Consider the following 26,618-nt stretch of genomic DNA (forward strand, 5'->3'; position numbering starts at 1 on the left):
ACAAAACAGCTCATGTGCAGCTAGGCATATCAAATAAAGTAAAGAAATAATAACTGGGTGGAAGGATGAAGCACCTCGGGGTCATGCATGAGCATTTGCTGAGCACCCTTTTCTTTCCACAGCAGAGAACAGAGACTACAGGCAGCTCTGCTTCCTCTGAATCAGCCCCAAATCTGATGGACATCAGTAAGTGGGAGTAGCATTGGGCCTCAACTCTGGGAATGTCCTGGAGACAAGTTAAAAGATAATAATGGGTTTATCTGATCTCTCTCTGACTAAGGAGGGTGTTTGGTGGTGTTTTTTTGTTTTTTTTTTTTTTTTTGAACTGGACTCTATGGACTCTTGCCCTGTTAACATTGCCATCACTAACGCCTCCTTCCTTTACAACCCTTTTCATCAGCAAACCTCAAAATGCATGAAGAAAAGATCAATGCCAAGATGAAAAGATCAACATCAAGATCGTTATTTTTACCTTTTAGCAGAGAGGCCACCAATGCAGAGACAACACTGGGATGTCACTGTTTATATAATCTATGGTGTGCCTATGTGTTGCTCTGGGGGGCAGTGGGAAATGCCTTGAAACCAGGTTAGGTCACATTCCCACCTAGCTTGTGGCAAAGGCTGAGCTTTGTTTTTTTAACCCCTAGCTCACAGGGCTTTTTGCTCAGGAAGATAAAATTATGGCTGCGAGATGACTCACTGAGCAGCCACAAACTGCTTGATGGAAGAGGAAGGCCGGGTGGAGCTGATGAAATTTTTAAGACAAAGACATGTTTGACGAGCTAGCTGTGGGAAATCCTCAGGTGAAGGAACACAGCTGCTTCTCCTCAGTAGTGGGCACAGAAGTAAGGGTCAGCTCTGTGAATCTGCATGCGTGGCTATGAACAGGCTGCTAAAGAAATGAAGCAGGCAAATCGCCATGTGATAAATTTGTCTGTGGCCTTATGATTTGGCCACCACCATAACATGAGCTGTAGATAATGCCACAGGTTTTTATTTTAACCATAGCAGCATCTGTTGCTGAAGAAAGCTACAGCTCAAAAAGGAATACACATCCTTTCTGTCATGGCTCTCTGGAGACGAGCATTGGTGGTGTTTAATGCTACTCTTGCACCAGTTTTACACCTCATTAGTAACTCTAAGGCGAAGATCTTTTCTTGATAAAATTCTCACCATTTTCCAGTTTGACTGGGAGGGTTTGACCCAAAGGTTGATTTAGTGGAGCTGCAGTCAAAACCCCTCAATGCAAGTGGGGCCTGGGGCAGCCCCAGACAGTTCTAAGCCACAGTGGGGAAACCACCATCTGGGTGTTATTAGGTGTTCTCCTCAGCACACGAGATGTAGGTATGAAAAGTACCACAATCAGGCAGCTGCTGGACTCCCATACTCCTTGGATGCTAAAACCACCTGTAGCAAGTGGCTCAAATTAGAGCAGCTGGAAGAATACTCTTATTTGCACGTGCTCCCAGTGTGACAGAGCTGCAAACACAGCAAAATATCTTTTCCTCTCCTCCTCTCTCCCACATGCTGTGTTAACCTGCATTCTGGCTCCTTAGACTGGACTGACAGAGCAACATCAGCAGAAAAAACACCAGACATGGCTGCAAAAGTAGAGTAAGAATTGCAGATAGGAGAAACTTTCCCCTTTGCAACTGAACTCTTGATATAAAATCTGTGTAGACATCAGTGCTCTCCACTAGAGAGGAAATTTGTTCTGCCCCAAGAATGAGGTGCACAAAACCCATGGCCCAGGGACTGGCACTGCATAAGCGGGAGAAAGGCACCTGAGAAAGTTATGTTGAGAGCTCTTGCTTCACTCTCAAGCACCTGTAATGACCTCCAGTTTTATTTGACATACTTGTACTGCATTTTCTGAACAACCACTTGCAATGTGTGACAGACTTCTTTTCTGCCTCTTTTTGAGCACTTGGACTCTTAAAAACCTTGCTTCTTGATAGCTGAGAGGTGACAGCACTCCACAGGCCAGGGCTGCGATCTGGCAGCACATCACAACTTCAGTAGGAGTTTGGCCTGCGTTTTGAGAGGTGCTCCAGGCAGCAATATAAGCAGATGAGCTTTAACTTCAAGAGTAGCTTAAAAAATTGATTAATGCTACAATGGAGAAAGCTAGCTGCTTACATCAGAATGTTAATTCAGTTCAGGTGAAAGACCAGGAGCTGAATGCAGGGAGCCATTGGAAAGCCCAGACGACTACACATGGCTCAGGCAGACAGGCTGATCCCCGGGGGAGTTCAGCCAGAACACGTGGACCCTGAGACTTAGCTGTGGGCATGCAGATGTGTACAAGTTGTCTGAGTATTCAGACACAACCTGGTGACAGCAGCCAGCAAGGTCCTGAGCGTGCTCATTTTTCACTTAAGTCTCTGGGAATGCAACACTTCTGAGGTTGGTGCCCTAGGACAGTCAAGGACATTTCACCAATGAAATGAAAGAAAAAAAAGTTAACTGCAGCAAAGGTCTTGATGAAAGGCTGCACGAGCTGATCGTTGTTTGCTCCACACAACAGCCTTTCTAGCACACCACACCTTTTGTAAAACAGTTACATGAAACAAATTATTATCTCCAGTAGCTTCCGTCTACACACATTTCTGAAATACTTTCATTCCAAACTGTTTCGAGTTAAAAGAATGGAATTTCCATTATAAAGAATGGAAACCTGGCATTTAATCGGATGGAAACCTCTGTTTCCATTTTACACAATAGGAAAAAAAATTATAGAAAGAATATCCAACATTAACTGCTAAGTAGGGAGATAAAAGATAACTAGAGGCTTGCAACTGGGAGCACTCGTACGCTGCATGCATTTACCTGCATTTGGACAAGCTTCTGAAGGGTGGATCAGACCTGTATTTGCTGTTCTCATTCAAAACCACATAAACACCTAGTTAGGAACCGGATTTTGACAGATGAAAATTCTATTTTCTTAAAAACTCACAAAATAAATACGTTGATTTTTTTTTTCCTTTTTTTCCAAAGCATGGACGAAAGGCTCTTCTGGTCAAGACACAGAGCAAATATTTACAGGTGCTGGGGAGACACCATTTCCTCCCTTTAGGCTTCAACCTAGTGTCTGCCACATAATTTTATCCATTCAATGATTTTTTTTTCCAGCCATCTGCCAAGAGGAAATAACTTTGCTGTATTGGGAGTCTGGGAATCCTAGAAAACAATCTTAAATCCATAAAATAATTGAAGTGCAGTTTTACTGAGCTGTTCAGTTCGATTCTGATTTTTATTACAATGTCAACAAGAGTTTAATTTGTTTTAAAGTTTAGGTTCTTAAATCTGAGTGATATACGGTAGTTTACAGCTTGCTGGCAACAGCTACTGTGGAAAAAAAAATGGAAAGTGCATATAAAGGCGGTTCTAAGTTTGACATTGTGAAAGCAGGGAGCAGTGCCAAGAGCAGCAAACAGCATGGCTTTCCCAATCCTGGCTGGCTTTAGGGACTGCTTGCTATTGACATCAGTCGCTATGGGATACATTTCCCTGCTCTAACAAATCCAATCTGGAGACTGTAATTAAAAATGAAATGTCTCAAAGTGTAATTTCTTTCCCTAAAACATTTACAGATGTTAACTAGATTGCTAATGGTGTGAGATGTCTGTGGGCGGACATCTTCCTCTTTATCTGCTGTGTCAAAGAGGAAGATTTCTTTATTAAAACCAGTTCTAAAGGTAGCATCTTTTCCGTGTATGTCTTTACGTGTGGGGTGGTGATGGCAGTGCTGTCTTTTTTTTCTAAACCACTTGCTGAACTGAAACATTTGGAGGTGTTTTTCATTTATTGTTACTTCTTTTGTTTTTCTTTTGGAAGTACTCTTCAGTGTTACCCTGACTGAAAAGTGAAGGTATTCAAAGCATCTAGAAATGTCATTGCTTAGCAGTTAAGAAATATCCCATCTGAGCTTTACAATTATACTACTACTACTACCTACTACTAGTCATAATAATAGTAGTAGTGATGTAAGTTTTTTGCTCTAGTGACTTTCCATCAGTATCTTTGGCTGACGCTCTTTCCTAAGTGCTGCTAAATGCATTTATGGGAGCACGCTGAACGAAGGGGTAAACCAATCTGCTTTATGTGCACATGGGACGCAAGCAGGGAGAACACAGAAACAGCCAAGGTTTTTAGAAATGTGAGTCCCTGGGGAGGCAAGAGAGGGTTCTCTGCTGGCGGAGGAGGGTGCTGGCAACAACGCTGGTGGGCACAGGACTGCCCATGTGCCAGCTCCACTTCTGCAGCACCAGCCAGGTGCAACACTGCTGCCAGCAAGCACCTCATGAGCTGCACAGCCAGGTCGTGTACCAGCACCCTGCAGATGGTGATGGCTAAAACATTCATTTCTGGCACAGGCAGTCCAGACATGGTTGTCTGCTTGGGCCTTCCCCCCACACCTCTTTGCCTTTTTTTTTTTTTTTTTTTTTTTTAACTGGCTTTGATTGGAGCCAGAGCCTTGGGTAAATCAGAGGAATTTCTATATTTTTTTCTGAGTGCTGTGAGCCCTTGCTGTTTTCCGGTACCTACTTCCTGCCATATCTAAAATAACAGCAGCTGCATGGGCCTGATAGAGAAGAGCTCCAGGGGACAAATTCTCACAAATGGGGTGGGAAAGAAGAAAAAAATAATAAAAAAAAAAAAAGACAGTTATTAGGGAGCTGATAACACACATAGCCAGCATCAGATTCATTGTTAAGAGTCGATAGTACTGTAGGCTGTGGATGTTGTTGTCAGAACAAAACAAACCCTGTAAAACAGCCATGGGAATGATAAGTCTTCACGTCCACTGGGATAACAGAGGTAGCTTTACAGCACTTGTCCTATTGTATGGAGTATCGTGCCTCGATTAGCTAATGTCTCTGAGGGCCAGATAAGTAAGGATGAATGTCCTGCACTAGAAGCTTTCATGCTCTCTCTTTGTCATGGCTATCTATGTATAGTTGCAATAGAAAGCCTTGAACACATAAAGAAGGCCCTCAGATCAGAAAGAAACATTACAGAAAGTGGAAAATTGTTGGAGTTAACCCATTTTCCATGGAGAACGCATGGTGCAGTGTTGTCATTGTTTCATTATGGACTGCAACGCAAATGAGTACAGCAAGTCAAGAGACCTCCAAAATAGCACAAATGGACCTGTGCTACAATGAACAGATGAAAACACGACTCCTGGCCTCAGCACCACTGCAAAAGCCTGGGCAGAACTGTTAAATTATTTGCCAGACATTGTTGTGAAACAACTGCTTAGTAACAAGTTACTCCAGGAGAGAAATTTCTTTTTCCTACTGGTATAAAGTGGGATACAAACGCATGTGGTGGATTCACCCAAAATATACTTCCCTGTATTCAGTTTGTGAGAGCATAGTGCTCCTCGAGATCCCTTTGGCCTACGCCATGTAACCAACACAAACATTGCTTTAAATATTAGCACACCCAAACAACCAGAGAACTCAGTGGGGGTTCTTTAAATCTCTGCAAGTTGGTCACACTGCATAAACAATACTGATAGCATTTCAAATTAGTCTAAGTGTTGTTAACCTTTACATACTAATTTAACAATCTTTTATCATCACTCTAGAAACTATAACTTGTGCCTACATCTACTTTGGGGCCCAAAAATTTTCACCAAGTATTAGAGATTTTCATGAATATATACATATTTTTTTCTGCATAGGACTTTTTTAAGAGCACTAAGTGAAAAGTTCTGTTGACCGAAAATAGGAATCTGATCCAAAAAGCACAGAAGAACTCCTACTGAATGTAATGGGCTTTGCATCAAGTTCTTACTAAACACAGGCAGCTATGTGAAACACATCTACAAAAACACAGTGAACAGGTCTGATGGGTTGGCAGGAAAGAATCAGTTACTGTATTGAAAACAAGCTATATGGCTGATTATCGACTAACCATTATTTAAAATGTTTTCATTTTGATGTACAAAAAAGGCAAGTAGATCTGTTCTATTCATTTTTCATAACTTTTAAAGCATATACAGTTTCTCTGATATCAGGAGACTTCTAACTCTCAGAAGACTATCACAGGGAGACAACATTTCTGTGTTTACTTCAGTATGTTGGCTTTAATGCATATGTGTGCTGGTACAGTTTGATCCCAGAACCCTAGCCTGTTCCTAAGTAATAGTGAAAAAACACCCATAAGGTTTTGGTAGCATGTTTTTTCTTGTTGTAGTTTTTATAACATGTCTCTAGGCCTAAAAATCCTTCATCCACTTGCTTAGGTTGAGTACACAGCTCAACTGACAATTTTAATTTGCTAAAACAAGATGATGTTAAGCTACATGATTCTTCCTATTCCTGTAAGAGGCTCCTTAAAACACAAATCGTTCCTGGTTCATCTTCAGGAAATAATAACTGGAATTATACAAAGTGGCCAAGTTTAGACAGACTAAAGAACATTCTAGCCTAAACTCGTAAAACCTGAACCATTTAAAAATATTTTTTTACCAAAAAAAAAATCACTCAACAATACAAAAAAAGGGAATTTATATTTCTACCAAAGTAGAAGAAGTTAAAAAATATGATGTACCACCTAATCCTGTTTTAAACACTTTTACAGCTGTGCTATATTACAAATGCTCATGTGGTAGCATATTTATGGTAAACTTAAGGAATAAGTTGGAGTATGATTCATATAGACTAGACTAGGTCAGATCACAGAAAGAGATAATCTGTTATCATTCTCAGCTTTTGTTCAAGAAAGGGCAACCACAGTGAAGGTCAGAGACTCAAGAGCAGCATTACAATTATTTACTGACGTGACACTGGAAAGAACATCACATAGCTACATGTAACACAGCTTGGACTTTAGACACAGGAAAGAACAGTTCATTTTATGCCACTGATCACAGCCAATGATTAAAATATTTGGAAAAGCCCCACTGTTTCTTATTCTGCAAACCATGTTTTCATTATTGGTATACCATGAAATTTATGAAGTCCATTCATACAAATCAATTTCCTTTACTGATTTCCACTGGCATGTGAGATACAGATACATAATACAAATACAAGTCTGTAGAGGAAGAGAAAAAGATACACAGAAATGTTTGCTTGCACTTAAAAGCGGAGTAATCTCAAGTGAGGATGTAGCTTGAAGAATTATCTCTACATTCATCCTTAAAGAGTTTAGGTTCTGAACACATAGAAATCAGTGCAGATGCACTACGTCACAATGAATCTATGCTTACTTACTGTAGTAGTCTCTATCAAGAATAACTGAAAGTTCTTCCACTCTAAGATTTTCATTTTGCAGCAGCAATGTACAATCTAGACATCCTTTTCATGCTATGAGAAATATTCATACATAGACATCTTAAAGGAATTCTTGCAATCATTTTAGTGTGTCAAGCTGTGGGGTTTTCTACCTATAGTGGTGTTTCCCCTCAATAAAAGGTTTTCATATGAAATTTAAATCTGTCTTTGGACAACTTTCTGAACACTGACATTTCAGAAAAGAGTTACAAGGAGGCAGCGGACGAGATAGTTCAGGGGACCATGCACAACTGAAAGCACGATACAGCCTCATTTGAAGTCAGATGAATCTGCCAGCTCCTCCATGAAACAAGCTCTTAACTGACAGCACAGAAAGTATGTTGATTGCTGAAGAAAGCCAGATTTCATCATCAGTGAAACCACAGATTTAGCCCCTGAAGCATCAGATATATGGCTGGCTGACGTCTAACTGTCTGACTGAAAGTTTTTAAGGTTACAGCTCACACAATCAGATGCAGGTAGTCCTATATCTGAAGTCCTACCACCTTCCTGACTAAAATACAGGAGACTAAGTTTCTGTTTCCAATTTCAAAAGCAGTTTCTTTTTCTGAATATTCATAGAATCATAGAATCATTCAGGTTGGAAAAGACCTCTAAGATCATCTAGTCCAACCCTCATCTAACAGCTAAAGAAATGTTTCATCCATTTGTAGTTTTCTTAAAAGAAAATCCTGCAGCGCAATCAAAAGTCTATTTACTTTTCATACTCTATTTTGTGTTGAGTGCTTGAATCCGTAATAGTCCTTAAAATAATAAAGTCTACCCTACTAGCTAATCTGTTATACAAGGGCAGGCCCTGTTGCAGCAAACTAGTGCGGACAGAGCATGCATTTTGCAGCAGCCAGATGGACAGAGACCTCAGGTACTAGATCTTAACAATCAACAAAACACTTCTGCATCAACAGTTGCACTTTGTTGCTTCTCCGGTTTAAAATGGTGATATTCCCCTAAGTGAAACTCAGTGCTAGAGAAGAGCTGAGAGAGGAGTTTTCTTTTTCAGTTGAGCAGATGATTTTATTTTTTGTAAGTATATGAGTGATTTTGGTCTGGAAACACTTACAAATTTTTGATGAGACACCATTCAGTCCAGGTGTTTTTCCCAAGTTAATATTAAATATAGCTTTGGAAACTTCAGCAGATGTTCATTTTTTTTTCTAGTTACAACTACTCTTTTTTTTTTTTTTTTTTTTTTTTTTTTGCTACTACGTGGTTAACTATCTGACTCTAATTGATTCTTTCACACTGTGATTCATAATGTGTTGTGAATCTTCTGTTAATTTACTTGTTACTCTCTTATTATTTCCCCTGATTTAACACATCCTGTTTTAGAAAATCCATTGGAGATGATGGAAAAAAAAATCATGGCATTTGGATCACGTCCTGAATGTAATTTGAATGCCATCTTTCTAAAGTTGCAAAGTAAGGGGATTTCCTGTTTTACTCTTCAATCATATAACCTTGAAAATGAACCTCTAAAAATCCTTCTGTGCCTTGTCAAAGGCCAATCACTTCTACTCCTTCCTGCAATATTACTTTTTCTGCATAATTTCTATTGGGGAAGAGCCAATGAACAGTCTCTGTTTTTCTCTTATTTTTAATGAATGCCCTGTTATATTGTAAGAGAAGTCTTAAACTGATACAAAAAATTCTCACTGAGTTCAGGTGATATAGCTCTATTTACTCAAGTAGTACCCCCTACCACCTTCTATTTTACCTTATTTCTGACTTTTTGGGGGCTGTCTACAGGAGCTCTCTCCATCCAGTGGTAATGTTGAAGCCCTTTCCCTACTCCTTAGAAAACCTGGCAATACAGTGTGGAAATAACTCCCAAGGAAATACTTCCCCAGTGGAGATGGGCCACTGAAACCTCCCATCTCTATGCAGTGCAATAATCTCACTGCAGATCAATATGGACAAACAAATTGGCTCTTCTAACTTGGGCAGTAACAGATACACACTCTCCTTAGACAGATGAACAGGCAACTTCATCTACTTTTAAAATGTGCACATTTGCCATTATTGTAGGATTATTAGTCCCCATTGCATAAATGTAGCAGGGCCAAGGCAAAGGTGATTCATGTTTATCCTTGGGTATATCAATTAACCATTCATGAAAGCTCTTTTATTTAGGTTTCATTTAACCTTCCTAAAGACAATAAGCACATTGCTTATTTCATTTTCTCCTTTTATTTTTCCCTACACGTAAACTATTTTGAGGCAAAATGCAGTATTCTTCAGATATACTTTCCTGTGGCAGTCAAATCCTGGGCTAACTACTACTCATTTGTACTATTTCAGTTTTAGACAAACTCTTCTCTCTCACACCCACACTCACCTTTTCCCCTCTTCTTCCAAAATTCATCTTTGCTCTTTTTTTTTTTTCTTTTTTTTAATGGGGATGTTATATTTAACCTTTCTCTCATTTCTCTTTTTCTCAAGCCTTCTTTCGTTCTAGTTACACCACCAGGTAGTTTCACAGTTATACTCTAAGTCTGAAACTTTCAAATGTGTGTTAATCATGCTACAGTGTCATGAGAAAGCTTCCATATTTTTAGTATGTTCCCCAAGTAGAGAAAATTTATATACACATATTGCACTTGCCACAAAAGGTCTCAGTCATCTAACTGTGCTAAGTTCTTGTCCCAGAGCAGCCCCATGCAGAGCCCCCACCTTGACTGCGAGTCCTGGAGTCTCATCACACAGATCTGACTCGGACAGCAAGCATGAACCTACTCAGTGATTTCTCATCAGAAAACAAGCAATCAACTAAAGCAGCTGAGAGTTGCAGGGTTGCAGCTATTTCTGTATTTTTAAACTAGCTATTAAAATAATGCAAAAAGATTCTGTCACATTAGCATGTTTTCTGGTAAACCTTATTCCTCAATTTCAGCATTACTGGTTCTACTTTAGTATTTTACTTTACCATTACTTACTGTGAAATATTTGGGATATTGGATTGCAAAAATGTAAGTCTAAACCTTCTGCAAAGGAGACAGTCACCTTTACCTCCATAATTCTGGCTATATGCTCAATAGAGTGGAAATCAGCCCATCTTGTCTGACAACAATGGAGCTTTACATGTTCATGCCAAGTGGTGATGTGATACAGTATGTCCAGGTTTTAGTCTATGGTTTAAACAGACTGTAGCAGTGTTTGTCTGACCTGCAAAGGTGTAACCTGGGTTTCTGAAAACAGTGGGAGACCTCCTTGAAAATTCTTTGAAGCAGTTGTTGCTGCCTTGTTCAACCACTGATGCAAAAAGTGTAGTCTTGCACTAGGCCGCATAAATTCTAGCAACTTCAGGAAGGCCTTTGATTAGCAGGACCCAAAGGCAAAATGTATAGTCTGTATTAACAGTATTAACAACTGTATTAATAGCTAATAAATTGGGGAAATTTCTCAAAAGAAACAAAAGAAGCAAGATTGAAAAGAAAAAAACAGGACCAGTTTCTCTGCTAAGCTCTTTCTATATGACAATTTCACATATAGACATTTTAGACTGAGAAGCACATTGAGCCTCCCAGTACCACTAACCTAAAGACATATTACTACGTGGAGAAGCTGCCTGGATAAGTTGTTAATGGCTAATGCAGACACAAGGAGGTGAAAGCCCTCAAGTGAACAACTTAGAACATGGTGGAGCACAAGAATTGTCACAGCTAGGACTGGAAAAAAAAAAGCCATCTAAGAGAGAAGAGATCATCTTTATCAGCTCCTTCAATTTTCCAAAAGAATAGCCGGATAACAAATGTTCAGATGCCTGAAAATCATTCAGCAACAGTGACAACTGCAGCTCAGAGGCATGCAACAGAATGGAGCCAGATTTCAGAGCTGTAACAGGCATTTCAGTAAAGAAACTGAACACAACTGAAGACCCATAAGATGAGCTTCTCCACTTAACCTCATGTTTCTAGGAAGTTTATCTCAACAGACACCTGCAGGATTTTCAGAGAATTGTCGTGAGTAGAAGTGATTTACCACAACTCTCGCCCACCACAACTTCAAATAAGCAAAAGAACTAGTGTACTAGATCTTACATCTCATTACATATATTGGTGTGTGCATATGTGAACACATATATATACACACTTTATGTGTTTATAGACTTGCATATACAGGATAGAAACGAAAGTTTAAATAAGTATTTTGCAGCTTTGCATTTCGGGAGGCTTCAATTGTGATTCAAAATAGCATTTTTTCTACCTCTTAAGTAATTTGCAGAAGATTTTACTCACAAGGTAGCAACAAAATGCATATTTTTTTCCAGAAACAGTAGAAATAGAGCTGACTGCTGCTTCCAGGGCATCAAAATCAATTAGTAATATGTACTGCAGTATATATTCTGCAACCAGAAAGGTATCACAATACTTAGAAATTAAACAAATCTTTACCCTTAGCTCCCACAGAAAGCTAAGATCAAGAGAAACCTGAACAGCATTGATATGAAGAGTGAAATCCTGTCCTCTTCATTCTCATATGACTGCTGAAGGGCTAAAACTAAATAGAGAAATCATACTTCAGTAGTGTAAAGGCAAGACAAGAGAGGAATGTTCTTATACATACACGATGCTTGGAAACACAATTTAAAACTACATAAGAACCAAAGAATTGAATCCACTGATTCTGGAACTTCGATAACCTGTAGAGTTGCTTTCCAAGACTTTCCAAATGCTCATGTTGTAATTCATGTGGTTAGGGACAATACAGTCTGGGAATTTTGATATACTTTCAGCATCATCTCACTTTCTGGTATTTGTCTAGTGGTAGGCTTGAAAGCATGGAAAATGTAGAAGACCTACTAACAAAGCCAATCCTGTAGAGACTGTTTGGGCCAGCTCCTTACTATTTCCAGGTATTTTCAACATTTAGACTTTGCAGGTTTTCTCAGTTACAGAGGAGGAGGAGAACATTTGAGGGCCCCTCTTTTTTTTCTTTATTTTTGATTTTTTTTTCCAGAGATAAGCCTTGTGTGGAAAGCATGTTTCCCCTTTGGTTGCAATCAGCATTAGCTCCTCAGAGAGGAGAACGATCAGAAGTAGGGTTATCAAATAGTCCATTCTCAACAGCAACGGTCAAGCCACTATCAGGTCTGCGACTGAGCCCCCCAGTTTTCCAGCAGATGTAGACGGGACAATCAACTGTGCTGCACATAAACCTCCCATAAAAGACTCCTTCTCTGTGTGTCTATCAATGACTAGATTGCAATGAATGCAGCTATTATGCATTTTAACTACCAGCCATACGCCTGGTGCTGTTTCCAATGAACCCAAAGGGAATGGTGTTATTGACTTAAGTGGGAGCAGAGGCAGGCCCTCTGCTACTTTGCGATCTAGCAACATTACAGCTTGCTAATGCTTAGCCAAGTGCGCTGTACATGAAGTCAGTGAATTTACTCATGAACACGCTTCCTCTGACACGTGTGTTGCTGGGCTGGTTGCTTCAGTCTAACTCTTCCTGGATGTATCAGGGGTCTGTATGATACTCCTCCCTGTGGAGAAGAGGGATTTTTATAAAACAACTTCCCCGGAAATGATTTGCCAGGAGAGGTTCAGGACACGAGAGCACAGAGTCCATATACGAGCCACACAGCCACACCTGACCAGCTAACACTGCATGGCTCAGCAGAAACATTTCAAACAAACATATTCCTAAAATGAATTGCATCAGAACAAAGCTTTCTCACGAAGCTTGTGCGTCTGCAAGCCACGTATTTTCCTTGGCACTGCTCCAGGCTGAAAAGCAAATGTAAATGTTACAAAGACTCAGATACAGCAACTTCTTCTCCCCTGATCGCCAAGGAAAACTTACAGAAAATAACCCGCAAAACCTTTACCATTTGAAACAGCAATGCCAACAGCCATCATTATGGAAATAGGAGAATGAATCAGACATGGAAGTGAGGAGCAATTTCTTCTCCAGCTAATTGCACAATGACTACCAGGGCTGAAGTGTGAAGCTGGCATTTGGTTGAAAAGAGGTAATGTGGCTTCAGCTGTATACCAAATGACTCGAAATGCTTAGTATGAAGGTGTGTGCGCAGAGCATATTAAGCAAAGGCTGTGTTTTGTGCACTAAAAATACTCTGGGTTATAAAAACATTGCAAAGCACAGCCTGCGGATTTCTACAGCTTTCCCATCATTTGACACGCTCCTGCTCCCAACACCAGTGCCCCTTTAAGTGTCTGCCATCACTGAATGAAGGTGGAGGCATTCAGGACTTCTCTGAAGGAACTGGACACTTTCTTGAAAGCTCAAGACTCAAGGACGTCCCTGGACATCTAAGTGTGGCTGATAGAAGAAAGCAAAGTTCATTGCCAGATTTCACAGCATACTGCAGCTAAGAGGTAGGAAGGTCTGCTTTGTGGGCAGCTGGGACTGGAGAAAATCGGGAAGTGACACCTAGTCTGGTCATTTACTCTTTTGGGAGCTTTCTTCTAGTGAGCCTCCAGAGAGACTTGATTCACCTAAACCTGCTAGAAACAGCAAAACCCCATCCCTGATCCTGAGGGTGTGTGGCTTTATGTAACAGGACACCCCTCAAACCCAGACATGCAAGTCCACCAAAGGTCTGACACTAACAAATTACTTCAGTCCTCCCTTACTCATCGCGTACAACTGAAGTCCCAAATGTTAACGACTCAGCATGTTTTATCACAGTAGCATGTACACTTTCAATCATCATTAGAAATGAGGAGGGTCTAGACACAGGCAGCAAGCCAGGTTAAGTAAAACTTTCCATGAGGAAAGCTATTTGTTTTCTCCTAGAACTGCTATGCTAGGCCAAGAGGGAGGGAGGGAAAAACTCACACAAGGCAGACCAAAGCGTAGACAGTGTTACTGAATTTTGCAGACTACCTGCATGTTGTTCTAATGACATCTGGACTACTGGAAATCACAAAATGCACTCAGGAGTTTTCAAAAGCATAATTGTGGCAGCAGCAGACTAAACTTAATGCCTCAAGAGCCAATCACTTTAATCATGAAGCTGAGATGTATGAAAAAGGATACATTTCAGCAAAAGAATAATTCTGTCTGCTATGGTTCCTGTTCAAATAAACTATATCACCAAACCACGTGCATTTGAAGAATACAGAGGAATAATAATAAAAAAGAACATATGGTTTAGAGGCAAAAAAAAAACTTTCATATATACAGAATAGGAGATATATGGACTTGTCAGACATCTAACAGTTCAACACTGTAAGCAATTCATGGGAATGACATTAGCAATAGCTCATGTTACATCCAGGAGTTACAGCTTTTACTGCAAAAGTTATTTTTAAAAGAGCCATGTTTAAAATGAAATGGCTGGCAGGGCTGCAGCTTTCAGTAACACTTTACCTGTGGTTTTGCCACTTTTACATACTTATTGGGGGCTTAATGCTCCCAATTTACCTTTTCAGAGTAAAATAAAAGTTGCAATGAGTGCATTCATTGGCATGGTACTATAAAACTCACAGCTGTGCAAAGACAATCACAAGAACAAAAGCCTCCTTGTTTTAAAAAGGATGATGATGTGGTTTTGATACTTTCTGCTAGCCATGTATCTAAACATCAGATAACTTTGTTTATGGTTTATGTATTTTCATCTTACTACATAAAGATTTATAGCTCAGATCAAGTTAAGATCAGAACAGAAACCTTTATGAAAGTGTCTGTGTGGAGTTGAGGAGGCTGAATTAATATACAAAACTTCAGACAAGAGATCTGTCTTTCAGATACGGTTAATCCAGTTCTGGCACCTACAAATGACTTGGGGCATTCTGGAAAACAGTTTTTTTAATTGAGGTTGCAATTCTGGCCCCACTGCAGTCAATAGGAGCTTCCTGCTGCCTTCAGCATGGCTTTGACTTCATCACAAAATTCTAGATTAGAAAAAAAAAAAAAAAAGTGAAGAAACTGAGGTCTTCTTCAGCTTCTTCAGCTTCTTAACTGAAGTGTAGTTTTATTAAAGAATCTTCCAGAGTGCTGTTTTGCTTTTCATTAAAAAATGCTTTTGTAAAGTTTTATGTACTAATACAACAAGTTGGGATCATAGTGTGTAAAATACACCTTGAAACCTGCTGAGAACATAAATCATAAGCCTTTTTCCTGTTGGTACCAATGTGTTTCTCCCTTGCTTTTTAGAAACAGCTTAATTTTGATCCATAATGAAAATGAATTTCTTTGGTGTTTCTAATGGCAGGAAATAATTTCACAACTGAATATCATGCTGCTGCAGGTAAAAATGCAACAGCTTGTGGTTTCAGGTTACAACCTGAAAAATTTCTTGGTGTTAGCGTGCCTAATTGTACTCTCTCTATCCCGGTGAAATAAAAAGATTTGGAGATTCTGCGTTCCACCCAGACTACAATAGGTCCAGGAAAAGGAAATGAGGATGAGGAAAGTAATTTCAAGTCACCTTTAGCATCTCCTGTTGTGAGCCTGGCTCACAACTTCCTGAAAGCTGTGTCAAAGTAACTCCATTGACTATGGCTTGGGTTTCTTCTACCACTAAGAAAAGCAGTCAAAATTTGGAAAAATTATCTGAGTTGCCCTGGTCAACCGAAAAGAATTCTTTCAAGAACAGACTACCACAGTTTTTGACCCAGGTCCCAGTTAGAAGGCAGGAGAGAAGAGCATATTCATAAGTGAGATATAAATTAAGGTAAATTTTCATGTCCCTTTGATATAATGACTGGTTCAAGGGACCAGTAAGAGTTCTTGTCAACTCATAGATTCTCCAAACTGGCCATCTCTTTGGGCAACACTAATTCCACTGTATCCCTCAAAGGGCTGTACAGCACATTAGACTCATTGCTCCCCATATAAAATGTTTAGTCTTAAAAGCAACTATCTTGCACTGAAGATGTCCCTCAGGCTGATAAATCAGCCTTCCTGTGTGCCTATCTAAGGATTTTCCATGCACCCCACCACTTTAGCACCCTGTACTACTCCCAAGTTAGATCTGAAAGGGGAAAGTCATGTAACCTTTGCTGTCTAGGGCAGGGACAGCACAGGTACAGGAAGACAGCATTAGCTCTGGAATGATCTGCCAGGGTGCCCCAATGTGCCGCATGTTGCTGTAAGAGCTTCTGGCAAGAAGGACAGGAGACACCCCCTTTTCTGCTGCAAAGAACCATGGGTTCCCATAGGGGACCAAAAACAGCCATAAATGTCACATTTCAACTACTTTGTTAAGACTGTTCTTTTAAACAGCACATCAAATCTTGCTCTCAACACAGCAAAGGGAGTCAGCCATAATCTTTGTTTGGAGGTTGAACTCGTAATTGCTTGAAATGAGTGCTGGTATACAAGCCAGATTGTTTTCGATATCAAGAGCATAGCCATAATATATCAGGTATCACTTTACGGGGTGAGTTTGAAATATGTTATACATTTTGAATCATATATGCACATACTGAAATGGACAGGACATTTAATGAGTAACCCAGGTGGCTACTGCAAATTTTGATTTAAAACAAGATTGCCAAGACCAAAACTTATTTGCCAAAATGGAAATCTCTTCGGGTGCTCCCTTTATATCAATTCAGCTGCCCACCATTACAGAAGCAGAGAAATGTCGTGTACAGGATATATATTTATATATACTCGCTGACTATTTTTTTCCATCTATACTCTTTAGTATAGATGGGCTATATTTGGAGATATTCCAGACCAAAAGGAATGAATATTGCTTTGGTCCCATAAACTTAAACCAAAAAAAATCTGTTTATACTTGGTCCAAGATTGCTATACGTATATTAGATACATAAATCATATCTCCCTAAAATGGAAAACAATCAACCAAAACTTTACCAAATATCATCTGGCATAACTGGTTAGGTATTTTATTTGTCCAGTAGTCCCATAAGTACGTTAGAGGTCCACACTTCACACTTTTCAAATGTACCTTCAGGTAAAACTGGAGATATTGAACAGTTACAAGACACTGTGAAGATACACTTTTTTATGGAATGAGGCTTTGAGAATTCAAATTTTCCTGTCATTAAAATAATGCATTACTTTTGAACTACTTTATGGATGGGGGAAAGAGCTGATGTATTTAGAGTAGTAGGGAAGGAAAGCAGTCAAGTACATCTGACCTCTCTCTGACTTTCATATTGTTCATTGGTACAATTTCTTTTTTTTAATTTAAATTATGCAATATGAATGGATCCAAACTGAATCAGCAAAACAACAAATTATAAAGAAGTGGAGCAGCAATCTATTAAAAAAATAATAACTGTCCTTGTTTGCCAGTATGATTTTAATTCTGATTTTCAAATATAGTTCCTAACCATAGATATTCCACTTTTCCAAAAAGGAAAACATTTAAAGATGGATACAACATTTACATGAAACAATGAGATTGCTTAAAGCTCCTATTCCAGAAATAAATCAAGCACATGAAAAATAAGTTGCTCCTATTCAGAACCACTGTTCTGAATATGAACATGAATATGAATATGATCTGAATGTAAAAAGCATTCTCCCTCTAGGCTGTGCCTTATTCTATTTACCAGAGGTCTGAATGAGACTGCTCCAGGCACAAAAGCACTGCATATGTGGAGTATGTATCTCAGTGAATGGCATCTACTGGGACACCAGGATCCATTATGCTGTTTTCTAGGCAGTCACCGTAGTGGTCAAACTGCCCTTTGAGACTGTGTCAGCTCCCATCTGACATCTTAGCTCCCCATAAGTAATAGGTAAGCATGAGATGAGGATTTTTTGCTGAGACAGGATGAGTTGATTAGATAGTTGCTGGGGAGAATAAGATGGTATCAGGTGTGGCTTCAAGTTATGCTTACTCTGGCCTATGGGCGGACTGCTTGCCACCCAGCGAGGCTCCCACTGCACTACCCAACCCACAACAAAAGGCTTCCTTCCCCTCTTGTGGGCTGTACCCACCTATTGGACCCAGGGGATGTGGTTCCATGAGCTGACCCAGGGGAAATCTATGTAGGTTTTGCTATTTTTGGCAGGTTAATTTTCCATTAGACTGCTTTGCCACTTCATAATCAATTGGTATTACTCAAAGGAAGCATCACGAGCATGTGGCTAAGCACAAGATGGATTGAGGCCACCCCTTCTATGGAGAGCCTACAGTTCCACCGGTTGAGATTTTGTGAAACCATTGTCTGCACTGGTACTTTAAGGTTGCCTCTATGAATAGGCATATGCCTATGAATAGGCATAGAGGCAACCTTAAAGTAGCATGGGATGTTAACTGGCTCCCACTCTGACCTGCGGTTTTGTGCTTCTGTTCTGTGTGTGTGAGGTATGACAGGGATGTGCATGGTTTGAACAGAGGGTCTTGGACATTACATACTCACAAGGTATGGTTACTACCTTCAGCTCCTCTGTTGCACACTTCCTCCCTCTGCCCAAATACAGAGAAAAATAAAAAGGTGGCAGTAGTCTTTTCTTGACTTCTACAAGGTCTTCATTTTGTCAATGCAACGCACAGAGTAGATGGTCTTTTCTTTAGTCAGTGAGATAGGGCATAGATAAGTAATGACAGCCCATGTGGATTGGGCTGCATCAGTCCGAAACAAACCTAAATATCAGTTTAGACACAGAAGGACTTCCTCTAGTGACCATTTCTGATTACCCTTAGAGAGAACTGTCGTTGTTTAATTTTTTGGAATTACTTTTTTTTTTTTTTCCTATTACATATTGTTACCATGACTGTTATGTCTATGAATTTTTTCTTGGTCTATAGTTCTTGTGGTCAGCCACAAAAGGAGTCTGATAGCCTGCTCAATGCCAAAGGGAAATATATCTGGATTTGGCTAGCTGGAAAGATCTTCAAAGTCAACTCTAAGTATCAGTGCAGATGTACACAGTGGCTTCTACAATTACTTTCGATTATCCAACAGAGGACTGGTGTGCACATGTGTCCAGAAGAGGGAATGGAAGAAAAATGGGTAAGGACTAAAGCATTTCTGCTTTATCAGAGAGAATGAGCTATGCTGAAAAAAATAAAACCCGTGTCCCAGACTATATCGCAGCAAAGTTCCTCTATTGCTTCAGGAGAAACCTGAAGTAGACATACTTGAGGAGCTTCATCCTCCACCTCTCCATCCCTCCAGCAGAGACAAAGGTAGCTTTGGTAGTGCTGAGAGAAAAATGGTTGATGGATTTTGCAGAGATAAGGCCTCTCTGACTGACCATTTTTTGTGCTTTTCTAGAGAGACAGGCATAGACTAGGTTTAGATTCTAATTTCTTCCAGCCACACACAACTTCTGGTTTCTCTCAAAACCAAAATTTGGGCATGTTTTTTTGTTTTGGTTTGTGTACATTTCTTGTTTGGTTTGTTGAAAATCTTGTTCCTCAAAACACAGATATGTGGTAAAAATGCATATTATATGAGGGAAACCTTGTCACAAAAGATGTTTTGCGCACAACTTTAGTGAACTGAACTCCTAATTATAAAAATTCCTTTTGACCTTTCTATCATGTAATGAATAATAACTTCTGTTGAGAAAAATAATTTTCCCAGAGTTGAAAAGCAAAAGGCTGCAGCTCAAACTCCAAAGCATTCATTTGTACTCCTAATTCAGTGAGTATCATGCTGTTTAAAACAGAATGACTAAAAATCCTCTTTTTAAAAAAATAAAAAATGCCATTAACTGTCTTTAAATTCTCTGTAAAAGACAATCACATTCAGATGTTCCTTGGCACCAATTAGTTTCAATGCAGCCATTTTAAAGGCATTTCTTTTTTAAATAGCATGGTGTTATATAAAGTTATACGGCTATTGGAAGGGAACTCACGTACTGCGTTAAGGTGAGGCTTCAGAATACTACTGGGACACTTCGCAGCAAGTGCTAAATCACAGTTCAGTGAGGTCACATAATCAAATTCCAGAGTACCCCTTTTATTATGTTCAGCTAATAAATCTTTGGAAGCTGGCATCTGACAAGTTCATCGCAGCATTTTAACATTTCAGTGGTGCGTGTAGAATATATATGCATAGAAAATCTTACAAAGAAAAAAAAATCAGCAGCAAGTCCACAATAAGAACAGAAGAAAAAGTAGTCTTAATGTCGGATGCCACCAGACTGAAAAGTTACACTGAAAGATGTGCCTCCATTTTTAATTTGAACTTTCTCAACTGAAGGGAAGCAGTTTATCATTTAGTTCCAGTGAGCAGATTTGTGTATCAGAAGTTTCACTGCATTATGGATGGGACAATGTTAAATATGTTTTCACTGCAGTTCCACAGGTCACTGGCATGGGCATAAGCCAAAACCATACAGTTAATACTATTGCAATATAGCTATTGGTCATGCAGCTAGCTCTACAGTAATGAACAACGCTTACGGCTTAGATAATATGGTTTCATTATCGCAAGTGAAATTAAAGAACCTTTTCCCATACAGAAAGAAACCGAGCAAAACTGTCCATCACTCCACCAGGCTGTTAATTAAACTTTTTTTCCACCGGGTTTCAAAAGGAGGAGGGGGTTAAAGAACTCACTGATACAGAAACATGGTTGAATGCAAACCTCTGTGCTGTCGAAGACTTACCATCATCCAGGTACATCTGGTCCAATTCCTCAGGTTCTCGCTTGATCGTTACAGGAATAGGGGCCAAATTATGATTACTTTCCTCATGCAACTCTGGCAATGACAGTGGTTGGGTTGTTGGAGACTCATTTCTGTGAACCTTCGGCAGTTGCTGCTGCTGTTGACCCATTATGGATGAGTGAGTTGGACTGCAGGACTGCAAATAGGTTGGCTCTTGGGTAACAGATGGAACTGGAGAAGAGGGACTGTTGGGATAGAGTGTTTGTTGATAACCAAGGGGACAGCTACTGCTCAGATGTTGACTCACCTGCGGCTGCAGCATGATGTGAGATGATTGCTCGGGGGAGCTTGGGTGCACAACTATAGACCTTGGCACTTCCTGTATGGTGGGGACACCTCCAGTGGGCTGCTGAAGTCCGAGGTGACCGTGGCCTGGGTTGGGGATGCACTTATAAGGAGAGGACGAAAGGTCGTGCAGCTTGGGGCTTGCGTTGGGAGAGGGTGACATCACTGCATTTCTCTGCTGACAGGAGGCGAAGCCAGCCACAAGGCATGAACCAGGATCCGGGGGCATCATGATCTGCTGGCTGTAGTATGGTTTAGAGAGAGGGCTTAAGCCTTGGTTCATTGGTCCACAGGTTTGAGCAGGCTCATAGTCATCTGTGGGTTCTGTTTTTATAATTGGAACTGTTAAAAGAAAAAAGTTTTAAATAAACATGAGCTGCATATTGGTATGATCAAGTTGGCTTGTGGCTAGGATACCCTTTGCAAAACAAACAATGTCTTGAATAAGACTCTGTGTGTCTTTTGCCTAGTTCTCCCACCCTATAAAAAAAATGAATGAGTCATCAGCAAAAGAAAGTCACAGCTGGTTCTAATATTGAACAGGACTATTTTCTTTGGACTCTCCTCCAGCACTAATGTGCTATAAAAATCTATTTGCAAATAGCTGTGCTTCAGTGGAAGCTTTGGACCCAAGGGCTCCATGGATTTGTAGTAATCAAAGCAAGAATTTTAACTTGGATATACTACTGCATTTCTACGGCTACTGATGGCCCATTTGATAAATGTCTGCACATTTGGTAAACTGGAGCATAATAAGGTAGAGATGGGGCTTTCAGAGTTCAGTGAAAGCAAAATTGCAAAGATAAATGACAAACTACTATGTACAAAAAGTTTTCAATTATGAGGATATTTTTGAAAGAGTAGGATTTGGTTTATTTAGTTTTTACATGATTGTGTTTAATCTTATTAACCAACAAATAGGTGTAAAATATTCAAGAAGTCACATCCAACTCTCCATGATTCTAAGTTGGATCCACGTTGCAATACCAGTTCATAAAGGTATTAACTCACTCTCTTACTAGCAAGAAATATTGATTACTGTTCTACACCTCTGCTTGCTCCATTTGCTGTTCCAGAAGAGGGACATAATATTGAGATGTCAAACCATGTCTCTAAATACTACCAGCTCATGGACAAAATGACCGTCTATGAGCATCAACCCAGTCTTGAAAAATATAGAGCAGCTTTCTCAAATCACAGAAAAGATCCTTATTCAAATAAAAGTGCCTTTTTCATATCATCTTTCTCTCTCAAATCAGAGAGTGCCTTTCCTGGTTCTCCCACAGACACATGCATTTCACTGGTAAAAGATAGCCACTTACTCTATCGGGAAAATTATTAATAAGCTAAGCCAGTATGTAGATGCATTTCTTCTAGCCAGATCCAATTGTAATTCATACAACAATTGAGTTTGGATGATTGGTGGCATTTATGTTCTTTCCCAAAATGAGATCCACAGAACAGCCATAGATTGAAGGCACTGTAGGAAATTTATGATGAGACCACAGAATATCTGTTAGAATATTATTCTAAACAACCTGTTGTGGCACAAATTTATTAGTGAAGCATCTTACACAACTCAGATTGGAGCACATGCTCATCACCTAAGTGTCTCTGTTTTTATTTGCATGTGTTTTACAAATACCCTTACACATTTCTCCAGCCATTTATTACTGTGTTCATATATGGGTCTTTTGAACCCCTAGAAATGCATGTGTGTGCATATGTACATATAAAACTTCTTTTAAAACTAACAAATTTTGTTGCTGGTGAATGTACTTCACTACCCGTGTTTTACAGCCCCCTAGCCTCTTGTTAACTTTGCTCCCTTTATGTTCTTTTACATATAGATGCTTGCAACACTTGTTTCAAGATTTCTAGCACCCCTAGTAAAAATATGTCTATATATGTAACAGAGGCACAGGTGCTGCTCAGGATGAATGTGCAAAGGATAACAGACTGTCACTGGATTCCTCATAATCTTATTTTCACCTGCTCAAGTGCTGCACGCTGGTTAGCATGGCTACTAATGCACTTGGTTGCAGAGAAGTAGATTCCAGGTTCAGCAACAGCTTTATAAAACCAATATCACACCTTTATGAAAATGCAAGACCAAAGAAACGCACCTAGATAAACATAGCAGCTTAGATATTGTAAGAAAATACCTTTAACAAGTTCCTGAGCTAGCAAATATTCTCACATGTTTTATATTAGGTTCACTGTACTAGCACTAACCACAGCACAGCTGGAAATATGATGGTTGTTGAACACTGAATTTTCCCAATATATCACTGTTATAGAACACCTGTGCTAAATAATTCCAAGCTCAACCACTGTCAATTCAGCTGCAATAAACCCTGGAGTTGTCTGACTTGTTATAACCTACGGAAGGATTAGAGCCATGGTGGCACACAGGGCTGGAGGGAAGAAGCTTTATGATTCCTTATCTCAGGCTGATTTTTTGTTGTAGTTCTATGGCACATCTTCGCTACTTGGCTTACCAGACACTTTTTTTTGTCACTTCACCTTTTTTTTTTTTCTTTTTTTTTTTTTTTCTTTATAAAGACATTGCCATGGGGTCAGATTAGTGGCCATGGACATCATCAATCTGTAAATTAAGTTGTTGGTTTTTTTTTAAATCTCCTTGTTCTGAAATAACACCTGCAGCACCTAATAGACCATGACCAGTAAGTCCTACTCTGCACTGAGCAATGGAGCAATGGGCAGCAGGAATATCCCAGACTTGTGTGGTGATTTTACTCAGCTGGGCAGCTGAGCTCCAACACAGCCACTATCTCACCCTCCCTTCTAGAAAGAAAAGGGGGAGAAAATATGATGAAAAGGGTTCAAGGGTTGAGATAAGGACAGGGAGATCGTTCAACAATTATCACCACGGGCAAAACAGACTCAGCATAGGGAGATTAATGTAATTACCTATTACTATCAAGCTAGAGCAGTGAGAAACTAAACACAAACTAAAACCACCTTCCCCTCCATCTGCCCTCTTCCACCTCCTCCCCCAAGAGGCGCAGGGGAACAAGGAATGGGGGCTGTGGTCAGTCCCTAACACTTCATCTCCAACACTCCTCCACAGGCTGCAGGGGAACTGCTGCTGCCTGTCCTCCTGCACCTCCTGCCCTCCTGCTGCACTGACCTTGGGGTGATGATCTGGAATCAAACCTTTGAAGCTCAGTATGTCAGCAGAAATGTAAGATACTAACACTTCAATTTCTGACCAGACTTCAACTTCTGTATTTTACATGAATAACTATATTACTTGCCTTGCAGAGGACAAACATGCCACTATTCCCTGCCTCATTCCCTTTTTGGTGGCTGAGAACCTTAGCTGGGGTGAACAGTTGTAATTGACTTAGAGCAGATGAGGACACAAACCTTACAAGTCCACCTGCACTATCACGTTATCTTCTTCTTAGAGAGAAATTGGGTGGGTTCCTTCAGAGCAGTTAGGGACAATCACCAACCAGCACTGGATTAGCATTGCCACTTTTCTACTGACTCATGTTTGACTGACTGCTAATGTTTACAAACTTAAGTTAGAAAAAGTGTCTGCATGCTCAAATATATCCCTGTAGAGGCCCAGTTAGCTGGCTGACATAAAGCAGATCCATTTCCACTGTCACTCACCTGCAGAAGTGAGTATTTCACACAGGAAGATGCAATGTGATATAAAGCATGCCATTAATTTTCTCAGTATTAGAATTTAATAGAGAACAGTATTAGCCTGACCAACTTCTAGCTCAAATATTTCAAATTAGCCATCATTTAAAATAACTTGCTAAAAGCCTTCCAGCTCAAAGAAACACTCCTAGTAACGCAGCAGGCCTGGACTGGCCTACAGCTGTTCCAAATCTGCAAGTACTTTTAACAGAAACTTGACTATTTCTTAAATTCAGTAGAGCCATATCAAATGGCAATGAGCATTCTGTGTTACAGTAGGTCTGTGCTGCTGAGATAACACCCAGTTTTGCAGACTTTCAGCTGCCTAGAATGAAAAAATGTGACTAAATTTGCCATACACTGAGATTTGCCAATAATCAGTTTCAGCAATGACGCCAGAATTTGTAAAATTGTAAATAGATAAGACAATGCATAGTTTCTACATAAACTCATGCTCAAAAGTAATGTCATTCATTTAAGAGACCCTATTCTGCTGAAGGATCAGCCCCTTGGTATAAAGGAAAAATTATTGTACGTTTGGTTAGTACAGTTAATTTTTAAATGCTTGTTACTTCATAATGCATAAGGTCAGACAACAGAAGATTTTAAACTGTCTTCAATTTGAATATTAAAATATGACAGAGCTCAAAGTTCTAAATTAGTCCGATAAGCAACTTAATATGTGCTAATTAGTTTAAAATGGTTTGACGATGCCTTCTTAGACTATGGACTTGTGTCATTATGTCATCTAATTTAATACAAACTTCTGAGAACTGAGTGTTGGCAGCAGCCCCAGCTATAAATCAAAGCTACCTCCAATTCTTACTCAGAGAGACCAGGTTTATGACATCATACTGAGGCAACTGGACTGAAGACAATGGCCCTCTGTGTGGGTCTGAATGTGGGAGAAGTATTTCAGCCAGTTCTGCAAGCCCACATTTAAATGAAAGGCTTTTCTAGCAGGTAAAATGTTAATATATCAAGCCTTGAAGAAAAATAATAAATCATCAACATCCAGTCAAGGGAGTCAGAAAGTGCTTAAATATAAATTATATATATTCTTGATAATTGTAACAAGTCTGTTTGCTTTTACACTTTGGCAATCCAGATGGGTTTTTGAATTATTTTTTTGGAGGTGCTATTAAAATATGTGAACTGACAAAATATAACCATGTAAATTAAACAGATGTTTATCCTGATTAATATTAAACTAACAAACTCCCATTTCCATGTAGTATCATTGATGCAGACATTTATGGCACTATAATATATTTATCTTGCCCTTCGTTTGATTGAACATATCAAACAAAACAGCCACCTTTCACACTGCAGACTATGATGTAGCTCTCCGGCACCAACACACAGATTTTGATTAGCATATGAAAATCAAAACAGTAATTTTTTTCATCATGTGCACACACATTTCTTCAAAATCTTGAATAAACATAAGTGGTAAGAATTTGGGATGAGACTTTCAAAGACTGTCAAGGAATTAGATGGCCCAAATCTCCATTACTGAGCCGAGGTCTGAAATATCATTTGCACCTCTAAAAACCTCCCCTCTAAGTCAGTTTTGAACCAGGCGGCACCCTCTTCACCATGAAACAGCTGTTCCTTCAGAAGGTGTTGCCCAGGTCATGCCAACTGCTACTGCTCCCCTGCTGCTGGCTGATTAGAGACACGGTTAGGAAGGTAGACACATCTACTCGTGCAACTTAACCATTCTGGATTCATTCGAGGACAAAATCCTGGCCCTTGTGGCAGCAC

General features: G+C 39.7%; 1 protein-coding gene across 5 annotated transcripts in view; it reads right to left on the bottom strand.

The window, feature by feature from the left end:
• NFATC1 (nuclear factor of activated T cells 1) overlaps positions 1–26,618 on the bottom strand; it is a 119,853-nt gene that overhangs the window by 13,126 nt on the left and 80,109 nt on the right. For 2 of the 5 annotated variants that reach the window (XM_084282822.1, XM_084282823.1), the window contains exon 9: positions 20,829–21,515. In XM_084282822.1, coding sequence (XP_084138948.1) covers positions 20,829–21,515 — 687 coding nt within the window. Of the gene's footprint in view, positions 1–20,828; positions 21,516–26,618 lie in introns of those variants that run through there. The other 3 variants (XM_084282824.1, XM_084282825.1, XM_084282826.1) reach the window with 3 other exon arrangements.

The sequence above is a fragment of the Netta rufina genome (assembly GCF_964035555.1).
Source record: "Netta rufina genome assembly, chromosome: 2".
NCBI lineage: Eukaryota > Metazoa > Chordata > Aves > Anseriformes > Anatidae > Netta > Netta rufina.